This window comes from Sceloporus undulatus, chromosome 1, assembly GCF_019175285.1.
Source record: "Sceloporus undulatus isolate JIND9_A2432 ecotype Alabama chromosome 1, SceUnd_v1.1, whole genome shotgun sequence".
Lineage (NCBI taxonomy): Eukaryota > Metazoa > Chordata > Lepidosauria > Squamata > Phrynosomatidae > Sceloporus > Sceloporus undulatus.
Window position 1 is genome coordinate 248,634,431 of NC_056522.1, and position 22,381 is coordinate 248,656,811.

Genomic DNA, 22,381 nt, shown 5'->3' on the forward strand with positions numbered 1-22,381 from the left:
AAGGAGTTGCAGAAAGATAAAGAAGGTGTGGAGGTAGAAAGAGAAAATAGATTGTGGAGAGAGAGAGAAGGGATGGGAAAGAGAAAGAGAGAGAAAGTACTGTTATGAATAGAAAAGAGTGAGAAAGCACTGTTATGAACAGAAAAGAGTGAGAGTGAGAAAATGGGATGAAAAAAGAGGGCAGTGGGAAGAAATATAGAAATGGGGACACACAGAGAAAGAAAGAGCGAGAGAGAGAGAAAAAGAGTTTATAGTCAGAGGGACAGAGGGTTAGAGAGAGGGGTGTCAGTAGCAGTAGAAGAGACGGAAAGAAGGATGATGGAAAGACCAAGAAAATGTCAGGTTCTGGGCCCAGACACAATGGCAAGCAGGTCCCAACAGATTTCCTCCACAACTATGCAGCCCACAACAAAAGAAAGGTACCACTGGTGTATCTTGATAATATAACTCTACATGTTTTAACTACATCTTCTTCCTATACTATCTTATCTTTTTGACTGTAGATGCTATGGACTGAACAAGAAGCAAAGCAGTTGCACAATCCCTGAGTTATGTCACTTCCCCACACTGCCTGAAACATGTTGGTACTATTACAATGTTACTTTCAGAGTTCTCTTTTCAGTCTAACATCTGAGAAATGGAAGAAAAATAACAATCAGAATTCTTATGGTATGTCACCCTGGAGATCTTTCAAATATCCCTCATCAACAACATCAACCACAGAACAATACACAGATTAACATGGGAATCACTTCTCCTTACCCAGGATCACACAGTATGTGTGTGTGTGTGTGTGTGTATACACACACACACACACACACACACACACACACACATATATATATATATACCCACTCTCTTCCAGGTCTGCATTCTCTGAAGATGCCAGCCACAGATGCCAACGAAACATCAGGAATAAACTCTTCTAGAACATGGCCACATAGTCCAAAAAACCCACAAAAAACTATGGATGCCAGTCATGAAAGCCTTTGACTTCACATCCCTCATCATACTTCGCTCTATTTTAACCCTTTATCATAATATTTGTGCCTGCCTCTCCCTCAACTTAATGCATGAAATATTTATATATGGCCCCAATGTAAGAGTTTTTGATGATAGGAGTGGGAGGCTACTTGGATTTCTCTCATTTTTCACATTCATATTTGAACCTTCAAAGCCCTCACAATGAAAACAAGTAATACAGTCTTAAGAGCTAGTGTGGTGTAGTGGTTTCAGAGTTGGACTACAGTTCTGGAGATCAGGCTTCAGTTTCCCACTTGGCCATGGAAACCTACTAGATGACCTTGGATGTGTCACATACTCTCAACCCCAGAAAACCCTATGATAAGGTCACTTTAGTGTCACCATAAGGCAGAAATGACTTGAAGGCACACAGCAGCAACAACACACCCTTAGAAATAAGAATGCACTCACCTCAAATAATGATAGAAAGCAACCAACCAATATACAGAGCAAGGTGGCACTTTGGCAGTAAGAAACTAGGGACATTGATGCAGACTAGGAATGGGTAGCATGTTGCTCTGGGCTCAGAAGATCTCCTTTATTTTCCACTAGAACCCTGAGCTTCACCAGCTGGAACTAAAGCTGAAATAATGGCTCAGGAAGTTGGACACTGCGTTGCAGGGGAAGGTGCCTATGAGGAAGTTCTTAGTTCAGGAATTTGTCTTCACCACCAGAACTGAATCTTGCATGGAAATCCTTTCACATATAGATTTATGCTTTTCCCTCACACATATGCTCCAGATTTTCAATTTCAGCAAGCTACCATACTGTTGAACCCCTGGGATCTAGGAACTGTTTCCAACCATGCTCCTGTAAACTGCTTATCAATCTCCCAGTAGATCCTGACCGACCGCCTGCCTGACCCTGATATATACTTCCTGCTCCTGATATCACTGTCAGTCCCTGAGGCTTAAGTCAGCATTTTTTCCATGAATGCCTAAGACATGATGATGTAGAAAAAATGTGGGTGACAAGCAGCTGTAAATAATGCCAGTTCTAAGATGCTTCCAAAATAGGGCCAGTCCTACCATGAGGCAGAGTGAGGCATCCACTTCAGATGGCAAGTGGGAAGTGGCAGTAGCCAACTTTCCTCATGTCATTCTCTTTACACACACAGAGACACAATTTTCCTCTGCTGAAGCTGTTCGAAGTATCATACTACAATCAGTGTATGACATGGCCTATCCTGCATCCATTATGCTGGTCTGCTGCATGCTAGTAGGATGGATGCCACTTCCCATTGCCAGTACAGATACTGATGTCTACAGATACTGACATTCATCTGTCAGCCCAGCCTGTTTGGGTATATGGATTGACCTTTGGCTGAGATGGTAAAAAAATCTTGACTTGGATTTGCAGAAGGGTCTTTTGTCATACAGTGCCTTGGCCTGTTCATAATGCATTTATATCTGTTACCCACCAGTGTTTCCCAGTGCTTCCTCTGTCTTCCTAAAGAAAAGTCATCAAGGAAGTCAGGATAGAAGAGTGTCACAATGTCTTTGATTGCTACCACTGTAAGTATTACATCTGAAGCAACCTATTCGAGCACAGGTTTGATACTTGATTTAAAAGAAGGAGCCATTGGAAGCCCCCAGTCTGTGCATTTTATACCTACACATGAGCCATTACACTGACAGCATAAATGCAGCTGCTGCAGCACTCCTAAAGCAAGACAATTGCTGCTGAAGAACAAAGCAGAGACAGCATTCTGACTAGAGAAGCAGCAGCCCACTCTACAAAATGGCCAACAGCCAAAGGTATAGGTGGGGTAGGGGCCACTGAGAAAATCAAAGGAATAAGTGAGATAAGGGGCACTACGGGTTGGTCTTCTCCAAGACCACACAGAAATAATAAAACAAATAAAAATACAGGCTGAGTCTCCTTTATCCGAAATACTTGATACCAGAGGTGTATTGGATTTCTGAGTTTTACAGATTTTGGAATATCTGTATTTGTATATATGTACATGATGTGATATCTTGGTGATGGGACCCAAGACTAAACACAGAATTAATTTATGTTTCATTTACACCTTATACACATAGCCTTAAGGTAATTTTATACAATATTTTAATAATTTTGTGAATGGAACAAATTTTGCATATACTGAACCAAAACTGTCGCTATCTCAGCCACCCATGAAAAATCTTTTGTTTTGGGGAATATTTCAGATTTTGGAATTCTGGATAAGAGAGACTGAATTTGTGTAAATTAGTGGTGTATTATGTCACAGAATTTGGTCAGGTACTTCCCCCTTCCCCAATGAAATTTTGATTTATTTTTATTGAAGAACAGAGTACACAGAGCCCTAAGTGCTCTGAAGATGTTTCACATATGGTTGCAGAATGCACACAGAATCAGACTTACAGTGGGTCCTTGTTATCCGCTGGGGTTTGGTTGCAGAACCCCCTGTGGATAACAAAATCTATGGATGCTCAAGTCCCATTAAATATAATGGTATAGCAAAATAGAGTCCCTTATATACTGCTAAAATGGAAAATCAAGGTTTGTTATTTGGAATTTATACTTATTTTAATATTTTCAAGTCATTGATGCTTGAATTCATGGATAAAAAAATCTGTGGATAATGAGGGCTGACTGTACTATGTAGGCTTCCTGCAGCAGTATCTCCTCAGCAGTTGTAAACCAGGTCCCAAGTTTCAGTCACTGGCTATGTTCAGTTTTTACAAAGAATCAATAATTGATCCAGAACAAAAATATTATGCCAACAAATCTACTATCTTCCCCCCTTCAGAATACTGTATATACTCCTGTATAAGTCTAGAAATTTTAGTCTAAAATTTGACCCCCAAAAACAGAGCCAACTTATCCTTGGGTCAATATAAGTTTGTTCTTTAACTCTTACTTTAAAAAAGGAACCATTTCCTGATGAAAGGCAAGAGTGTAATCTGTCCTGTAAGCACTGATCCACCTCTACTCTTTCATCCATCCAGCCTTTAGTGTGAACAACACAAACAATTGTGCCTGCTGGAATTTTCTAAGTTCTTTGGCACTGTTTTCTTTTCCTTTATCCTTTAGATCCTTTGTTCCATGCCCCCTAAGTTTTATCCTTGATTTATCCATGGGTCATATCAAAATCCATAATTTTTGCCCCCAAACCTGCCCTCGACTTATACATGAGGTTGACATATAGTCAAGTATATATAGTAGTTTGAAACAAAGTAACAATAAGAAACAAACAAAGTTATCCCATGACATGTTGCAGTAACAATAATGCCATGAAGCTTGAAGGCACATATGCAGGATGTCTGTCCACAGGCCCCATTAGAATTAGTTTTTCGCCATGGGATGGGGGGAGACACTGAAAATCTAATTGGGGTCAAGAAATATCCCACAATGCAAGAATGTACATTTCCCCTAACTTATCCCTGACCCTGTCCCTTTACAGTACATTGGAATTCTCTGAGGGATCAAAGACTTTGGTCCAAAAGACATTACAGAAACAATCCACTGTGAAACTGTTTTAACTGCCCTTGCTCAATGCTAGGAATCCTGGGGACTGTAGTTTTGTGAAACATTTAGCCTTCTCTGTCAGAGAGCTCTGGTGCCACAATAAACTACAATTCCCAGGATTCCCTACTACTGAGCCAGGGTAGTTAAAGCAGTCTCAAACTGGATTATTTCTGCAGTGTGTTTGGGGCCTTTGTTGCTGTGTGCCTTCCAGTCATTTCTGACTTATGGTGACTCTAAGGTGAATCTTGGAAAGATTTGTTCAGAGGGATTTGCTTTTGCTGTCCTCTGAGGTTGAGGGAGTCTGACCTGCCTAAGGTCACCCACTGGATTTCCATGGCTGAATAAGGAATGTGAACTCTGGTCTCCAGAGTCATAGACTGCTACCACAATGCAGAATTAATGCAGTTTGACACTGTTTTAACTGCCATGGCCCAATGATATGGGATTCCAGGATTTGTTTGTTGTGGCACCAGAGCTCTCTGACAGAGAAGGCTAAACACTGAAATAAAAATGGCAAATCCCATAACTTCATAGCATTGGCAAGTTAAAGAGGTGTCAAGCTGCATTAATTCTGCAGTGTAGATGCAGCCTTTGTCCAGTGCTCAAACCACTATACTACGTTTTCTCTCAATCAGAAACTGCCCCATAACATAAACGGTGCAAGCGTTTGTTTTTCTTATTCTTTTTTAATCCTAGTACATGGAGATTAAAACAATTGTACATTGAATTTATTTATACCAGATTCCATGGAATTGTGCAATATAAATGATAATTCCATTAAAATACATTAAAATTAACTTGCCTGCAGTCCCCCCTCACCACACACATATGGTAAATCTCATAGTAACATTCCTTAATGTCTGGTTTTTAGTGAGATGACAAATGTAACCCTGAAATTTAACACTTTGGTCTCCAGGCCAAGATGCACAATTCTGGTATTTCCCATTAATAAAAAAAAAAAACCTTTCCTGGTGCACAGAAAACTGGTATGTCTCTGACATACTCTTAGGAATGAATTTATTATTGTTGTGTGCTTTCACATAATTTATGACTCATGGTGACCTTAAGGGACATTATCATGAGCCTGATTTGTTCAGAGGAGGCTTCTCATTGCCTCTCTCTGAAGCTGAGAGAATATGATTTGCCTAAGATCACCCAGTGGGTATCAATGGCTAAGCAGGAAATCAAATCCTCATCTCCCAAAGTCCTAGTCTAACTCTCAAACATTCAATTTTATTTTTTACATTTTTGTGATAGTCTACCCGTAGGCTGAAGTTATAATGCCCAGATACTATTTAACCAGTCAACTACTATCCTTCTTTAAAACAACACAGTCCCAAACATAAGACCCACAATTTAGTGCTGGAAAGCACAACTTTTCAGCTCCAAGGTGCAGGCATGTGTACATATGAAAACATACACATATACATAGAGTGGTATGGGGGGAGTCCCAAGTTTTCTGGGCTTTGGGGAGGAGACTGGGGTACACAAGGGATTGCTCAGTGGGTCCCAATCAGATTGGTGCTCAAAAGGGTGGGATTGTTGCCTGGGGGTGGAAACTGAGCCACCACCAGAACCTCCCTGCCAGCAATCTCAGATCGGATTGCTGCTTTTTGGTGCAGAAGCAGTGCTTATGGATGCTTTGGAGCAGCAAAAGGGAGCCATGTGCAGCCTGCAGGCCATGGGTTGAGTGAGCACTCTAGTTTACAAGGTCATATATCCTGGAAAATATTAAAGGACTTTCAGCTTTCACTAAAACATCCTATTCTTTTCTATTCATTTCTCAGATAGTTGTATCTCAAAATTTCTGGAGAGTACACCACATTGGAGATGGGTAGAACAGACCACACATTGGGCTAGGTAGATCCAATGATCTGACTTGGGATAAAGTAGTGGATTAAGAAATCAGGGACATAGCTGTGTTAGTCTGGAATATCAGAAAGCAAAAGTAACTTGTAGAACCTTTGAGACTAACTATGTGAAAGAAGTTGTAGCATAAGCTTTTGTACACTTGGTCTACTGAGGAATAGAGGAAGTCTATGAAAGCTTGTGCTACAACTTACTTCATACAGTCTCAAAGGTGCTACAAGATCCTTTGCATAGTGTGTTTTCCAATACTTTCTGTAGTTCTAAAACTCTTAAAATGATATTTGGAGGAAAATTAGGAAGCTTGTCCTAATCTTCTGCCAGGTCTGCTCTCAGTTTGGCCCACCAATTATGACCCATCACAAAGCCATGGGGTTCATGAACTTGCAAGCAGAAAGTGGAAGGCCCAAGGCATAGCTTCCTCCTCTCAATGCACCTGGATTTGATTTGAGGCCATGAAGGATCAAAAGGTAATGAAAGCATATGGAATCCATATGTGGAAAGCACTGGGAACTGCACTGAACATTTCCTGCCACTGGCATTCCTTCACATAGAAAGGAAAGGGAAGTTGGGGTCAAAGCAACCAGGGATATGAGATTTGGACAGAAGATGCAAGCATTCTTAGTTGAAGGCTTGATTCCCGAGAGGAACTAGAGAAGAGGTAAGCATGCATACATGTTCATGGATGAACAACACTATTCCTATTTGTTTTTCTAGCTTGAACTAATGTGGACACATTGTTCAGAATCCTATTGGTGTAGTACATATGTGTAAGTTCCGCTACAGAAGCAGCTGGACTTCTTTGTCTGCATTCAGTTCAAGATTACAGAAGTAGGAGTTCTGTATGCAGAATTATTATGCATGCAGATGTACATAAACAAACAGAAGCTCATGTGCATTTGGTTGCACATTCAGGTGTGTTCTTGATTGGGCAACTGTTCCATCCAACACAAGGGCTGCATGCACAACCAGAGACTAACTCCACATGTAGAGATTTACGCTATGCAATCTGGATGTAGGATCTTGACCATTATTTGGATTACTGGTAAAATGAATAGGTGAATTTATGTCTCTAGGTTGGGCTAAAGCTGTACACATTACTTTCTTGATTATTGAGATTAATAAACACATGCCTCACACATTTTAAAATATGGACTTTCACAAGGGAATTAATTTGATCTCTCTTCTGTGGACGTCTTAGACCTGCTATCCCTATTGTAAACCAAGCAACATACACGTTTTGGAGACCAGCAGTGCATTTCAAAATAGTTCCAAATCATATCCTGGCTGTGACCCAAAGACACTTGTATGCAGCATGGTATCACTTGTAGTAACTGCATACAGATGGCCAAGAAGGTAGATGATGCAGTCCCATCTGCACTGCAAGACAGATATGAGGGCTAAACTAGTCTAATTTGCTCTGTTCAATAGAGATGATGTTGATCAAAATGACTAGGTCATGTAAATAATATATACATTTCTTTCCATCATGGTGGTCAACATACCCCCACCCACAGGCAACATACCAAAGCTCACAGTTACATAGAGAAGCCAGATGTCCCAATCCATCTTTCCACTGTTCATACTGTTCCACTCGCTACACTCCCCCAAAGATAAAGAATACCGGTCATAATCACACCCTTCATACTACACAAATGCAGACAGGGATTCCTGTGTTTGGATTTTTAATGGAACCCTGGAGTCTAAATACCCTGAAGGCACCAGATCCTATCAAGCCCAGTTAGTACTTGAATGGGGGCCCCACCAAGGAATATCAGGTGCTGTAGGCTATATTTCAGAGGAAGACAATGGCAAACCCCTCAGGGGGTTGCTATAAGTCAACAAGCACACATGCACTCTCATTCAGTCTCACATAAGCTCTTTCATATATCCTGTTAATAATAATAAAATAAAATAAAAACTTTATTTATATACCGCCTTTCCTGTAGATCAAAGCGGTTTACAATACAACAGTTATGAGAGATATGTCACAGTACAAGACAGTAAAAATTACGTTAATTACAAATCACAATTTCATTCAGATTGCATAAAAACCTGAGCCATATACAGACCATTAAAACCATCAGTTATTGGGGGGGGACTTCCTCATCTAAACAGAGTTGGAAGGAAAAGCAGCTTGAAAGAGGTGGGTTTTTAATGTCCTCTTAAAGGCTTCTACTGTAGAATAGAGTCGGATCTTTTCTGGGAGTGCGTTCCAGAGGGTGGGGCCTGTCGCCGTATAGGCCCTCCAATGGGTAGCTGCTAGTTTTACCTTGGGGCAATCATTGTATGCTCTTTGAAGCAATAGCTTCAGGAACTTAGATGGGCAGCCAATGCAACCCTTTTCCACAAGGCAAGATCAGTACTTTACACTGTGAACTGCAGTGTGTCACATTTAGAGGGTAGCTACACAATATAACAGCAGGAGCCAACCAAATAGCTCTCAAGTGACTTGAGCAAGTGAGTCAAGTCACAAACTATGGAAGGCAGGAGGAAAGTGAAGTGAATCTTCTTTGGGAACAGCATTATCTAATCTACAAAGAAATTTTGGATTGCCCAGTGCCCTCTTCACATGAGATGCTCCTTCCCCTTCTGATGGGGATGATTTAGTAGATTACCTGGTTTGCTTGTTCTGTTCATCTTATGACATTTGTCATCCTGCAGTAAAAATAATGGTTTCATCATCATATCGCTCAGGTTTCAAGGTGTAAGCAGACAGCCCTGAGCTCTAGGGGGAATATTTCACCCACTCATGATGCTGTGTGTGTGTGTGTGTGAGAGAGAGAGAGAGAGAGGATTTTTTTTCCTTTTTGGGCAGTAGAGACCATGACCTTGGAAACAGAGGTAGGAAACTGGGCTCATGGGATGAAGAAGAATCACCACGTACGTGGAAACATCTCTAGCTCTGTTTGGAAGCAGAATCATCCCAAAGAAAGCAAGCCAACTGTGCACACTAGTAAAGAGCCACTAAACCAGCCTTCTCCAATGAGGAGAAGCTAGTGGCTGTGGATGAAGGGGGTTGCAGTCCAACACATCTGAAAGACTCCATGTTGGGGAAGCTCCTCTAAATGCAGGTTTATCTCACAGGGCCTAATAAGTTGCTGGGAGAAAGACAGTGTCATTTACACAAATCTACTCTGCTCTGATTCTTAATTAAAAGCCAATGAAGGTGACAAGGTAAACACTATCCCTCTCCTACCCCCACCTCACAAGGAGATCCCAGGCACACAGCCAGATGAGTGCCCAAATATCGACTGCCATGCACACAGGGATCACATAAGCAAAGATACCTGTTCCAAGCAGGGTGTGTAAGCCAAGTTCTGATGCTAATCCCCCTTGGCAGCATATTCACAAAGGAAAACAAAACAAACAATGTCAGGAAAGTTATGCTGAAAGAACTTGGATCAAGGCTTGCCAAAGTCAAAGGGGCTAGACATGGACAACATGATCAATTCATCCCCAAACAAAGAACCGAAGACTGGCAAGGAGTGGAACCAGCCTTGAGGATGTTCCAAGCTCACCTGCCATCTTCTCTTCTCTCCACATCCATCTGCAATAAAGAACTATCACACCCACACAACACTTCCCATTATTTTTATGTTGATTGGTTACAAATGGTACTACTATAGTTGAGCCTCCATAAATCCTATTATTATATCCACCGATTCCTTATTCATGCAATCCACCATCCATGGCTTGAAAATATTTTTAAAATATATAATTTCCAAAATGCAAACCTTGATTTTGCCATTTTATATAAGGGATACCATTTGATTACCCCCATTGTACAAAACAGAACTTGAGCATCCATGAATTTTGGTATTCAACAGCAGTCCTGAAACCAAGCCTCAACAGATACCAAGGGCCCACTATTCTACTACTATTAGGTAAAGCTAAAGGTAGTCTCTTGACATGAATGTCTAGTTGTAACTGACTGTAAGGGGCAGTGCTCATCTCTGTTGCTAAGGCAAAGAGCCAGTGTTGTCCGAGGACTGCTCTGGTGGTTGTGTGGTCAGCATCACTGCACCGAATGTTATTACCTTCCCACCAAAGTGGTACCTATTTATCTACTTGCAACTGCATGCTTTCGAACTGTAATACTGTATTGGCAGAAGCTGAGACTAGTGACAGGAGCTCACCCCATCATGCAGCACCTGGGCCTTGGATTGCCATCCTTCCGATCTTCTGATCATCAGAATTGATATCTTAACCACTAAGCCACCACATCCCTACTGCTGCTGCTGCTGCTGCTACTGTTACCACAAAGTACATAGTCTGTACTAGGGTATTCAGTATTCACTAAATTTGTACTTTTCCTTTTCCTCTATGAAATACCACTGCATTCAATTTCTGCAAGATAATCAATGCATAAGCTAAGTTGACAAGTACAAGCTGCTTGTGAGAGGCACATTAACACAATATGTCAAAATAACCAGTAAGCATTTCTTAGGATTGATACAAAAATGTTGAGGGGTGAGAGAACCTGCAGGGGTTCATGCACCTTAGTACATTCACACAAACAATTTCCTCTTAAAGATTGGGGAAAGCCAACCCTGCCTTTTTTTTAAAGTTGTGTATGGTTTGTATCCATTTTGTCATGGACAATCTTGTCACCTCTCCCCACAACATTGCTTTTAGCGACTGCTTTTTATGAAATGAAGGGATGAACAGACAGTCAACTGGACTAATGTGCATGCTTTATGAGACCTTCCTCTGGGTTTAAGAATGCCCTCAAGAGTCTGTGCTGGGGTGGACCTCTTCTTACATCAGTGGGTCCTCAAGAGACCTATCTGGCAGTGACAGCAACAGCACTCCAGTACTGAGACCACTGGGTAGCTGGGTCTGAGCCAGCTGCCATTTTAACTTTCTGATAAGGTCAACACTATGTTGGGGGCACGGTGGGAAATATAAGGATCCTGAAACTCAGCTGCCCAGAAGGAAGCACAGCCCCATGAGGCAAAACAATTGCAATGTACCAAGATTGGATTTTCTTGGGATGCCTTAGCCAAAGCTTGAAAACATTACATCTTGGTACTAAAACTGATCTTGACTATTCCTTTTTGGACTAAAACACCTAAAATCCCTGGATGTTCACCAGAGCTTGGATAAGTTACATCTTGGGCTACAATTTCCAGAATTCTCAGCACTGGGGGATTCTGGGGGTTGGCATCAATTTCCCAATCTCTAAGAAAATGAAACGGTTTGGGTTTGCTTTGGAAGTCTTTTTAATTTGTCGAATGATTGAAGGTATGGAAGGAAGAAGGAAAGTATGATTATGAGAATGATGGGGGCTGGTTATGGGGGGTGAGGGGATTGAATTGTTATTTGTTATATGTAATGCGAGTTGTTGTATAAATGTTGTATGTGTTTATATTGTTTGCTTAATAAAATAATTTTTTAAAAAAATCAATTTCCCAATCTCTGCACCTAGCCTGGTGTCACACTATATAAAAATAAAGTAGCTAGAATGTAAGAGGGGAAAGACAACAGTGCTCCATTATTTGCACTGAAAATATGTCGTGCTCATCAAGGGGAAAAATATATTGTGACCTCCCTTTTCAGGTATCTTTGTATCCTCCCCTTAGAATCAAGAATTTTATCACACACAGTACTCAAAGAAGCTATTAATCTTCCCAGAAGAGCACGAGGGACATGGAACTGGAATTGACTGAGAGTTCCTTGAGTCCCATATCAATACTGTATTTCAAAAGGCTACATAGATATATGATATATAAAATCCCTCCTGCTTTGCTCCATTTTAACAGGGAAGCCATGCACACCTGTGGAAAAGTACTCTTGTGCCTGATCAGTGGAGGACATGGTGCTTCAAGCGGGATGTGCTTCCTTCATAGGGGCATTGCTAATATGGCAAAAATCCAATCCCTCCTAAGCTATATGAAATTGCACAGGGAATGGGAACAAAAACACCCAGAAAGGAGGGAAAGAACAATCTCGTGTACTAATGGGGAAACCTAAGGATGTACTGCCAGCAGCATCATGCCAGTTCTGGGAGAGGTGGTATAGTAACTGCCTCTGGGTAAAAATACCTGCAATGCCTGCATTGGCACAACAGTGGATTTCTGGAGCACACCTGTGAATGAAAATTGTAAGAGATCATCCCAAAACATTCCAGCCAAGAGACAGACACCCAAAACCTGGGTTGATCTCTATGACCCAAATGTTTTGGGTTTTTTTCTGTTGAGATGATCCACATTTAGCATGGGAAATCTCCAGATGCTGGGTGATGCTTTCAGCCTCAGTCAGTATGGGCAATGGTGGTTGGGGATGATGGTATTTGTAGTATGACAACATCTATAATACTAGAGGTTCCTCAGCTCTGACCTTTTGGCTGAAGAGTGGGGTATAAATACTCTAAATAAACATATGGCCTCCCAGATGTTGTTGGACATCAGTTCACATCATTCCTCATCACTGGCTATACTGGCTAGGGATGATGGGAACTGCAGAACAACGATGCTCAGAGGGTGACAAAAGAGACTCCCCAGTGATAGAGAAAGCACTGTCCCCAAGCCACAGCAAACCAGCCATTGAGATAAGCTTGCAAGAGGTTAACTTAGTTCAACATTAGTATGCATGGAACAGAACCAAAACACTATAACAACAGTGTTTTATGGACTCTTCACCTGAAATAGCTTAACCTTTCGGGTTTTTACACATACGCTGAAATACTATCTTTTATATAAAGTTTGAAATAAAAACAAATACTAAAATAGGTGACTTTTTAAGTATTACTTTCACCATCAGATATAAGGTCAATGTGTTAGCACAATACGGAAAGAGCCTTCTAGGTTATGTTCCAATTCCCAATCTACTGCTTTTGGGTTTTAACAGACTGGCACAGATAAGCAAATGTCATTATGTGTTACCAAACAGATATGAAACTCCTTTGCAGATTATCACATCCCATGGTGATTCTACTCTCAGTGTTCCCTACATGTGTACTTTACTGGCTGCTAAACTGGGAATCTACCATATCGAATTGCATCAAGGGAAAAGAAAGAGCATGCAGGATAGTTAACACAAATTTATGATCACACGAAGGGTTTCAGGTTTTGCACCATCTTTCCTCAGATTGGTGCCCCTTTCTCTAGATGTGTTTAACTACAGTTTCCATCATTGATGTGGATATACTGGATGAGGCTGATGGGAGTTGCATTAATCCAGTTAGGCTGTGGGATGATGTTTCTTACACATAGGCCCAGTGAAGTTAAAATGTTTTCCAAGCTGTTCAATCTGGTGAAAAGATCACAAATCTCCTCTGAGCTCATAGGCTCCTTCTCTCCTAAACTTCCCATGCAAATTCACCCTTCCTTCTCTTTTCTGAGTTACTACAAGTTACTACAGTGCTTATATGGAGATTAATATTAACCATGGTTAACTTTAAATGGGAGTTGGAAACCAGGGTAAGAAGCTGGTTTTCCAAACTAATTGTGAATCAGTCCCTATAAAATAACTTATTTTTATATAATTCTAAAATTATTCATTTTATTTCATGCATGCACTCACCAGACCAGAGTACCATCAGCTCCTAACACTATAACTAGGAACAGAACAGGGTAAAGAAATCTCTGTGTTACACACCTCTGTCTGCCACAAGCTCTTTCCTTCTTGTAACCATGGTATTACAGTAGTTTTTTCCCCTCCATACGCTTTGCTCTTCTTGCACCAAAGACATAGCTGCCCATTCCCTAGAGCCTCCCAAGGCAACTATTTGGCTGTAACAAAAAGAATTGACCAGTGGTGAGTTCTAGCTAGGCATTTACACTTGCATACATGCATTTAGAATACAGTTGAAGAGGAGCCAATGTGGTGTGAGAGCCAGTGTGTTGTAGTGGTTTGAGTGTTGGACTTTGACTCTGGGGACCAGGATTCACTTGGCCATGGAAACCTACTGGGCAAGTCAAACTCTCTCAGCATCAGCGTCAGGCAATGGCATTCCCCCTCTGAACAAATCTTGCCAACAAACCTCCATAATAGGGTCATCTGAGAGTCACATAAGTTGGAAATTACATAACAACAACAACAACATGAGAGGAAAGTGGCTGGGGAGGAAGATGCGAAGAAAACACAAGTGGAAAAGATTTAACATCCTGCTTTCCCATTCCAAAGCTCAAGTGGAAGCTGTTTTTCAGTATGACTGTGTGTGTTTGTGTGTGTAATGTGTAGCTTGGCTCTTAAAGTCATTCTAAATGTCAACTGTTAACAGAATCAGCTTATCTGAAATGTGGTGCTGGAGGAGAGTTCTACAGATATAATGAACTGCCAAAAAGACAAATAAATGGGCAAAGCAAACCTGAAGTTTCAATAGAAGCCAAAATGACTAAACTAAGGCTGTTGTACTTTGGACGTATCACCATGACTGACTGTAAAAGACAATAATGCTTATTAAAGTGGAAGGCAGTAGGAAAAGAGGAAGACTGCATTGTGGATGGATTGACTCAATAAAGGAAGCCACTGCTCTGAGCTGGCAAGAGCTCAGCAGATATGTTGCTAAACAGGGCACTTGGAGGCCTTCCATCCACAGGGTTCCAATAAGTCAAAGCCAGTTTGATGGCAAATAATAACCTAACGATCTCAACCAGATTTGCAATATGAAGACAAATTTATAATCACCATGATGCTCATTTGAATCACAAACACCCTTCCTCTGCTTCTTTCTACATGGACAGCAACTAAGCTGCAATATAAACAGTGCAAGGGAGACACAAAGTCTATTAAATAATCTTCACATAGAGGGAAGGGGAGTTGATACAGCTTCACCTGCTGGCCCCATGCGCCAGTTACAACAGTCAAGACATGCAAAAGCCATAGGCCTGTGGATTTACTGACCTGTATGGTTGTAAGCAGAGCAACCCAGGACCTTTTGCTTCCCAAGACAAAAGATAAAGGTGAAGCCTGCTGCCCAGGCCCCAAAACCCATCCCTTAAAAACAGAGACATGAACTGGACTGCTAGCTGAATGTTACTTCAGCGCTGGTGATGAGACGGTGTCCTCCATCCCACTGAGAGACAGCAATGCAATTTTAGAGGGTGCAGAAGAGGTGGGCTCATACACACAGCTCTTTCCTCCAACAGAGTAGAATGGCTAAGGGAGCTCAGGATGAATGACCAGCGGGGACTGCCACAGGTGTCCCCCAGGATCTGCTACCTGCAGTGGTCACCTCATGATGTATGGCTGGCCCAGGCAATAAAGAATCTGAGTTAGCCCAAGCCAGGTGCCACATTCTGTGCCACAGGTGAAAACTGTGCCACCCACCAAATATTGCTGGATTGCTAAACTCCCAGCATGTCTCACTGCTGGTTATGGTGGCTGGAGCTGCTGGGACTTGCATCGGGAGGGCAACACATTTCCCACCCTTGTTCTAAGCCCTGTACAATCAGCCTTCCTTATCCATGGAATCGTTATCCATGGATTCAAGCTTCCACAGCTTGAAAATGTTTTTTTTTTTTAATACAAATTCCAAAAAGCAAACTGATTTTGTTATTTTCTAGAAGGAATTCCGTTTTACAACAGCATTGTATTTAATGAGACTTGAGCATCCATGGATTTTGGTATTCACAGGAATCCTGGAAACAACCCCCTGTGGATCCCAAGAGCTTACTGTACTCACCATTGCTATATCATGATGTCATGTAAATCCCTTCTCATCCCTGCTGCAACACAAATGTCACTGCACAACATCCCTTTCAGGGCCTCTGGAGAGGAGCAAACCCAGAAAGGGCTGCAAGGAGAGAGGGACTGTGCTAATGTCCTCCTGGGCCCCTCTCTGCTGTCAGCTCATAAGGTTGTGTGGGCCCACTGCACTGGAACGGATTTGGCCTTGCTTCATGTTCTCCAGCTAGCCAGCTGGCAAACCCCCTGTTCAGTTACTCTTCTTGCACCAAAGACAAAGCTGCCTTCTCCCCACAGCCTCACAAGGCAGCTGTTTGGCTGCAGCAGAAGGACTAACCAGTGGGTCAGGCTGCCCCTATTCCCCCACACTGCTACTGCAGAAAGAAAAGCCAATGCAGCTCAGTGAGAAGGCCAGGAAGAGGAGAAGGAGGAGGAGGTGGTGATGGTGGTGGAAGAGGAGGAGAGGTACTCCTTGGCCCCTACATTTTCCTGCTAAGCAAGCAGAGGGAAGAGCTAATCATCATGACAAAAGAGACCGTGCAGGCAGGGAACGTGAGAGAGAGCCGGGCTGCAAAGTGCCTGTGGTGGTGCAAAGCAACAGCGGCTTCACTCAGTCGGAACAAGCCACTTTGCTAAAGGACCCTGCAAGGGCAAAGAGAAGAAGCAAAGCAGGCAGGCAGGCAGGCTGCCTGGCTGCTGCTACTGCTGTTGGTACTGGGGTCTCTAGGCACAGTGCTGCTCCAGGAAGGGAACTACAGGGAATCTGTGGAGCCCCAGCCAGACAAGCAGGTCAAGGGAAGAACTAAAAGAAAGATCTCTCCTCTGCACCTTGCTTCCCTAGCACAGATATTTTCCTATTCAGCCCTCATGTTCCTCCATCCTAACCCACAGCCTCATAACCCACCCCTTTAAAACCCATTCTAGGTTAATAATCACCCCAGCATCTTGTCCCCAGCCATGGCCAGGGGTGGCTGCTTATACCAGCACAGAACATTTAACTCTTTGTATCCCCTTTCCCACTCTAATGTTGTCCTTAATGGTGGGTGTCACCTGCTCCCCAACTTTCCACATGTTTCTCCTCCCATCCCCTAGTCAGCATCCTCTGTGGATATCCCTCAGCTTCTGCCAAATGCCTTTATGCTAAAACCAGGCTCTGCCAAAAGCCCCTTGTCTTCTTGACACGTTTGCAGATCCTTATAGATCAACAGGCCCATTATTTAGGGAAACATGAGAGATGTCTTCTCATACTTTCCTCACTCTGACTCTTGCCAATACTTTGATTAAAGGAGTGAATGCACCAGTAAAGTAACTATGTGGACTATATTAGCTTTCATATGTGGTTGGTGACCCTACATGAAGTTGTATGCAGATGAAGCCTCATAGACTGCTGTGACCCACACATAACAGGATGTAGCCCTGTAACATTTCTAGAAGATAAAAATCCCACACTTTTATCATTAGATAAATCATACAACTACAGCTCCATAAGTTCCTCAGTCTTCCATGGCACTTACTCCCAAGAAGGTGGGCACGGGGGTTACAACTTTGCAGGTCTACTAAGAAACTGTGTTGTGCTGCAGCAGGTAGAGAGTGGTACCAAGCAAGCCTACATTCAAATCCTAGCTCAGACTCAATGTTTGCTGGGTGACCTTGGACCAGTCACTGCCTTTCAGTGTCAGCTACCTCCCAGGGCTGTTGTGAGAATATATTGGGAGAAGTCAAAGCAAGTTGTCCTGAGATTCCCTGGAGAGAAGAGAAGGAGAGATACAAAAAAACAAACCAAAACTCAACTAGCAATGGATGGACTGAGCTGCAATGATATCAGTACCACAATTTGTAGTAAAGAAGTTTAGAAACAATGGAAACAAAACTTTTAAAATGTGATTATCTTATCCCTGCATATTCAAGGAGGTAAGCTACAATGCAAGAGAATAACTTTTCTTGACACCCTTTTTATTTGTGAAAAAATGAAATAGGCATCCAATGGCTTTAAAATGCTTGGTATTGATTTGTTTTTAAAATTACAAAAATGACACATGCATGTGGAAGAAGAAAACTTGTAATTAGCATCACCAGATATGTTACATGTTCATGACACTCACACAACATCTCCTGCATAGCAGTTACTAAAAGTGATGTTCCAGCAACAAAGTATTGCTATGATTCCCTACAAACAGATGGACTAGAAGAAAGATGTTTTAATGTCCACAACACAGTTGAGGACCAACTCCATGCTTGCTGCACATTAACTTGCCTTTTACAACAAATATGGCCTTGTAATGCCTGGTAAAGTTTTAGGAACTCTGCATGTGTGTGCATGTGCTTGTGTATATACAAATGTCATAATGCCTGCATGTGTGTGTGTGTTCCTTCATGTTGCTTGTCAACCTAGGGTTGGTGGTCTCCCATCCAAGTACTAACCAAGGCTGAGCATCCTTAGCTTCCAAAAACAGATGGGATTAGGTGCCTTTAGGCTATGGCTATGACATAGCCATTATTATCCATAGCCAACAGGTTGCAGGCTTATTCCCTACAATAAACCTCCTCCTCTTGTCTCAGTGAAATAGACCACCACTGAGATTAGCCAATGAGAAAGAGAAACAGGTTCTCTGCTTAGCCAAGACTTGAAATCAGGGGTGTATCCACACTATTACGTAATTACACATTGATCCCACTTTAACTGCCATGGTGCTATCTTAAAGGCTGTTGCAGCATTTAAAATTCCCATCTAGAAAGCAACAGAACAGTATAACATTTTGAGATCCCACCAAACTACAAATCCCATGGAAGCATAGCTGATGAGATGAAATTAAACAGCTAATTAACTGTGGAAACAAACTAGGGACTGGAGTTGATTCATAAACCCGATTAAAGAGACCTTATTGGCTTTCCCCACTGTTAATATGGATGCTGACATATTCTGTGTCCAAATGATATTCAGGTAAGAAAAGGTAATACGCTCCACAGCAGAGCATGGAGAATTTCCTTTCTTAGACTACTGCTCCCAGAACCCATCAGCCAGCATGAACCTATGGCAAAGAGCTTCCATAACAGGGAACAACTGTGCACTGAATCTACAAGAACCCTAAATAGTATTTCATGCGTGGTTGGAGGCAGGAGGAGGCTTTCATTTCCCCACTCCCATTGAACAGCCAAAATGACACATGTAATGCCAAATAAACAAATGTTTCTACGTTTGCACAATATAGTCTGGCCACAGAATTCAGCTCTACTTGGGACAGAACTGGATTTCACTGATGCAGAACCTTGACTTCCTTGTACTGCAGAGAACATACAGCCCAGGTTAGAGATTGATGGTGCAGCCTGCCCCTCTTACGCTTTAGATTCAGAGCCCATTAACCCAGGTAGATCCTTTTCTCCTTCAGAGATGGTGTCCCTCACCTTCTCTAGCTTCCTTATTAAGAGCTGGGGAGATGAGTGAAGCATGGAGCTCCCATCAGGTCTGGGAAACTTGAGGAGCAATGAGAACTTTCCCAGAACCTCTGGGATACTTGAGGGGCAACGGGAGACGTCTTTTTCTGGAGCTTAAAGACCAGGGAATACAGCCAGGTAGGAATACATTGTTTTAAGTAGCTTCAGAGTCAGACCACCCCAGTTTCCCAAAATCAGAAGATGGTCTGCTTTTGATACTGGTGTCTCTTTCTGGAGCTTCAAGACCAAGGAATATGGCCAGTTGAGAATATATGGTTTCAGATAGCTTTAGAGTCAGACCACCCCAGTTTCCCAAAAGCAGAAGACATTCAGGGTCCAAATGCCACAAATGATCTTTCAAAAACACACAGAAAGACACACACACAAGCACACACACACACACACAGAGAGAGAGAGCTTGGGATGCATTTTTTAAAAAATAAAAAAGCAAACCTTAACAGGGGGAGGTTCTGCAGAAGAAGGCAAAAGACTGTTTTCTTTAACCCACAGGCCCAGAAGTGCAGAATGAGTTGCAAGACAGTTCCATGGTGAGGAACTTGCAACCTAGAGGATTTCCTTTGCTACAGTCCTGGAGCTGCCATGGTTCAGAGAGAGGCAAGGACAGGCAGCATCCCATTCCCAAAGAAAGAAAGAAAGAAGGAAAGCAATGAGGGAAAACCAGGTGCGGGGGAACAAAGAAATTAGGGAATGGCTGGCTCAGGTTCCCCACCCCCCCCCCACCCCCATTTTGCTGCATTGTAGAGAACTTTGGGGAAAAGGTGATCCAAAGAGATTCCCCCTCTCTCCACACACACACACACACACACACACTTCTTCATGCTCTTTCGGTACATTTTCAGGCTAAGAGATGCGTGAAAGTCTTACAAAGGACACGGTTTCCCCCAGAACAGACACACACACAGACTTCTGCCGCTCTGTCCCTGACTGTTCTGCCAAAGCGGTCTTTTCCTTTGACAGGTTCATCAGACCAGGGCCATTTGCCATCAGGAGGACCCCCCCCCCTTTCCCAGCCGATCTGTGGGGTGGGATTTCACCCCAAAGAGAACAAGAGCACTGGGGCTGAGGAATGCGGCTCCGAGGGAGGCCTTTGGGGCTGTAACTCGGAACCCTGGCCGGCGGCCATCCCGAACCTGCTGCCGGGGAGCCGCTCCTCCCTCGGCGAGGCTGCTGCCGCCGCCACCTGTTTGGGAGCCCCTTCCTCCTCCTCCTCCTCCTCCTCCTCCTCCTCCTCCCTGGGCAGCCAGGGGCTCCTCGGGGGCTCTCCTTTTCTGCAGCGCCTTCTGGATAAGGCAGCAGCAAAGCGCGGCTCCCAAGAGTATCCTCTTGCCGATCCCCTGCTGCTGGGGAGAGGGCTCTAGGGAGGGAGGGAGAGAAGGAGGCCCCCGGGCCCCAGCATCCCTCTCGGGAAGGACCAGCCGCCCTCCCTTCGGCCCCTTCCTCCCGGGCTCCTCTGCAACGCCGGCGGCGGCGGCGGTGGCGGCGGAGTCCCGCAACTCCCAGCAGGTGCCTCTGGGAGATCGCTGGCTTCGGGGGGGTTTCACCTAGAGCCGAGGACCCTCCGCAGTTCAAGAGGAATCCTCCCCTGAAAAGCCCGAGGGGGCTGGGGAGCCCCAAGGCCTGGAGCGAACAGGTCCCGGCTCCCAGCGGCCGCGGAGAGCTTTCTGCAGCCTGGCCTCCCGGGGGGGCAGGGGGCAGAGGGGAGGCAGGATGCTTGGGCTCGGGCCTGGCACCCTCCGCTGCCCCGCCAGAAGCTGGGTGTCGAAGGCGAGCAGGGCAGGCCCCCTCCTTGGAGGTCTTGAAGCAGAGGCTGGCTGGCCCCCTCTCCGGGGCTTGAATGGGGAGCCCCTGCCGGGCAGAAGAAGGGAGCTGGGCTGGGTGGCCCTTCTTGGGCTCTCTTCCGATTCGGGGGTTGGAGGGGAGGAGGAGGAGGAGGGCAAGAAGGCAGGCGCCGGTCGATTGGCGGGGGCCGAAGCAGCCCCAGGCGGAGGGGGGCCAGGCTCTCTCTCCCCCCGCAGCCCTCCGGGCCCTGCCTCCCTCTCCCCGGGCCCCGCTCTTACCTCCCGGCGCAGGCAGAAGCGCAGGGGCAGCAGGCAGGAGAAGAAGAAGGACTTCCCCCAGCGGAGCAGGGCAGCGAAGCACCAGCTCAGCCGCGTCATCTTGGCCCTCCGCAGCCCGGGGCCCGGGCCCCCCTTCAGTCGCCCCCCTCCGGCCCCAGGCAGCCCAGCCGCCTTCCAGGCCGGGGCCCGGGCCGGACTCCCGCCAACGCCGCCAGCCTCCGCAGAGCCCCGCGCGGCCAAGGAGCCGGAGGCGATGGAGGAGGAGGAGGAGGCAGAGGGGTCTTCTGCGCCGCAGCAGAGCCTGGGGACGGAGGGGCGGCGATCCCGGGCGGCTGCTGTCTCCCGCTGCACTGACCCGCCGCGCCTCGCTTCCCGACCTGCTGAGCGCTGGCCCCGGCGGCGACACCGCCCCCTCCTCCCCCTCGCCTTCCTCGCCCCTTCCTCCTCCTCCTCCTCCTCCTGCTCTTCCTTCCCGGGCGCGGGAGGCGGCGGCGGCGGCGGCGGCGGCAGTGGCGTCGCGGTCTCTCCAGCAGCAGGAGCCCCGCAGTGCGCGCGTGTGGGCGCAGAAAAGGAGGCAGGCAGGCAGTGGCGGGGGACCCCTCCTTCCTTCCTTCCTTCCTTCCTTCCTTCCTTCCTTCCTGTGGCTCCCCCGAGGACGAGGACCCGGACCTGCCCCGACTCCCCAGCCGACCGCGAAGGACAGCCACGCTGGGCCAGCTCCCTCCTCCGCCTCCCGAAGCGTCTTCCCCCCAATCGATCCTGAGTCTCCCTCCTGCCCCCCCCCATCAGTCAGCGGCGGCACCTCCTGCGCTTCCCCTCGCCCCCTTCCCTGCCTCCCCGCCTCCCCCCCTGCCTCCGCTCCAGCCCCTTGGTCT

General features: G+C 44.9%; 1 protein-coding gene across 6 annotated transcripts in view; it reads right to left on the reverse strand.

The window, feature by feature from the left end:
- Positions 1 to 21,625, reverse strand: part of TNS1 (tensin 1) — a 431,204-nt gene extending 409,579 nt beyond the window's left edge. For all 6 annotated transcript variants that reach the window (XM_042473744.1, XM_042473728.1, XM_042473736.1 and 3 more), the window contains exon 1: positions 21,507 to 21,625. In XM_042473744.1, coding sequence (XP_042329678.1) covers positions 21,507 to 21,605 — 99 coding nt within the window. In that variant the 5' untranslated portion in view covers positions 21,606 to 21,625. The remainder of the gene's footprint in view (positions 1 to 21,506) is intronic.
- Between the last annotated feature and the right edge of the window lie 756 nt (positions 21,626 to 22,381).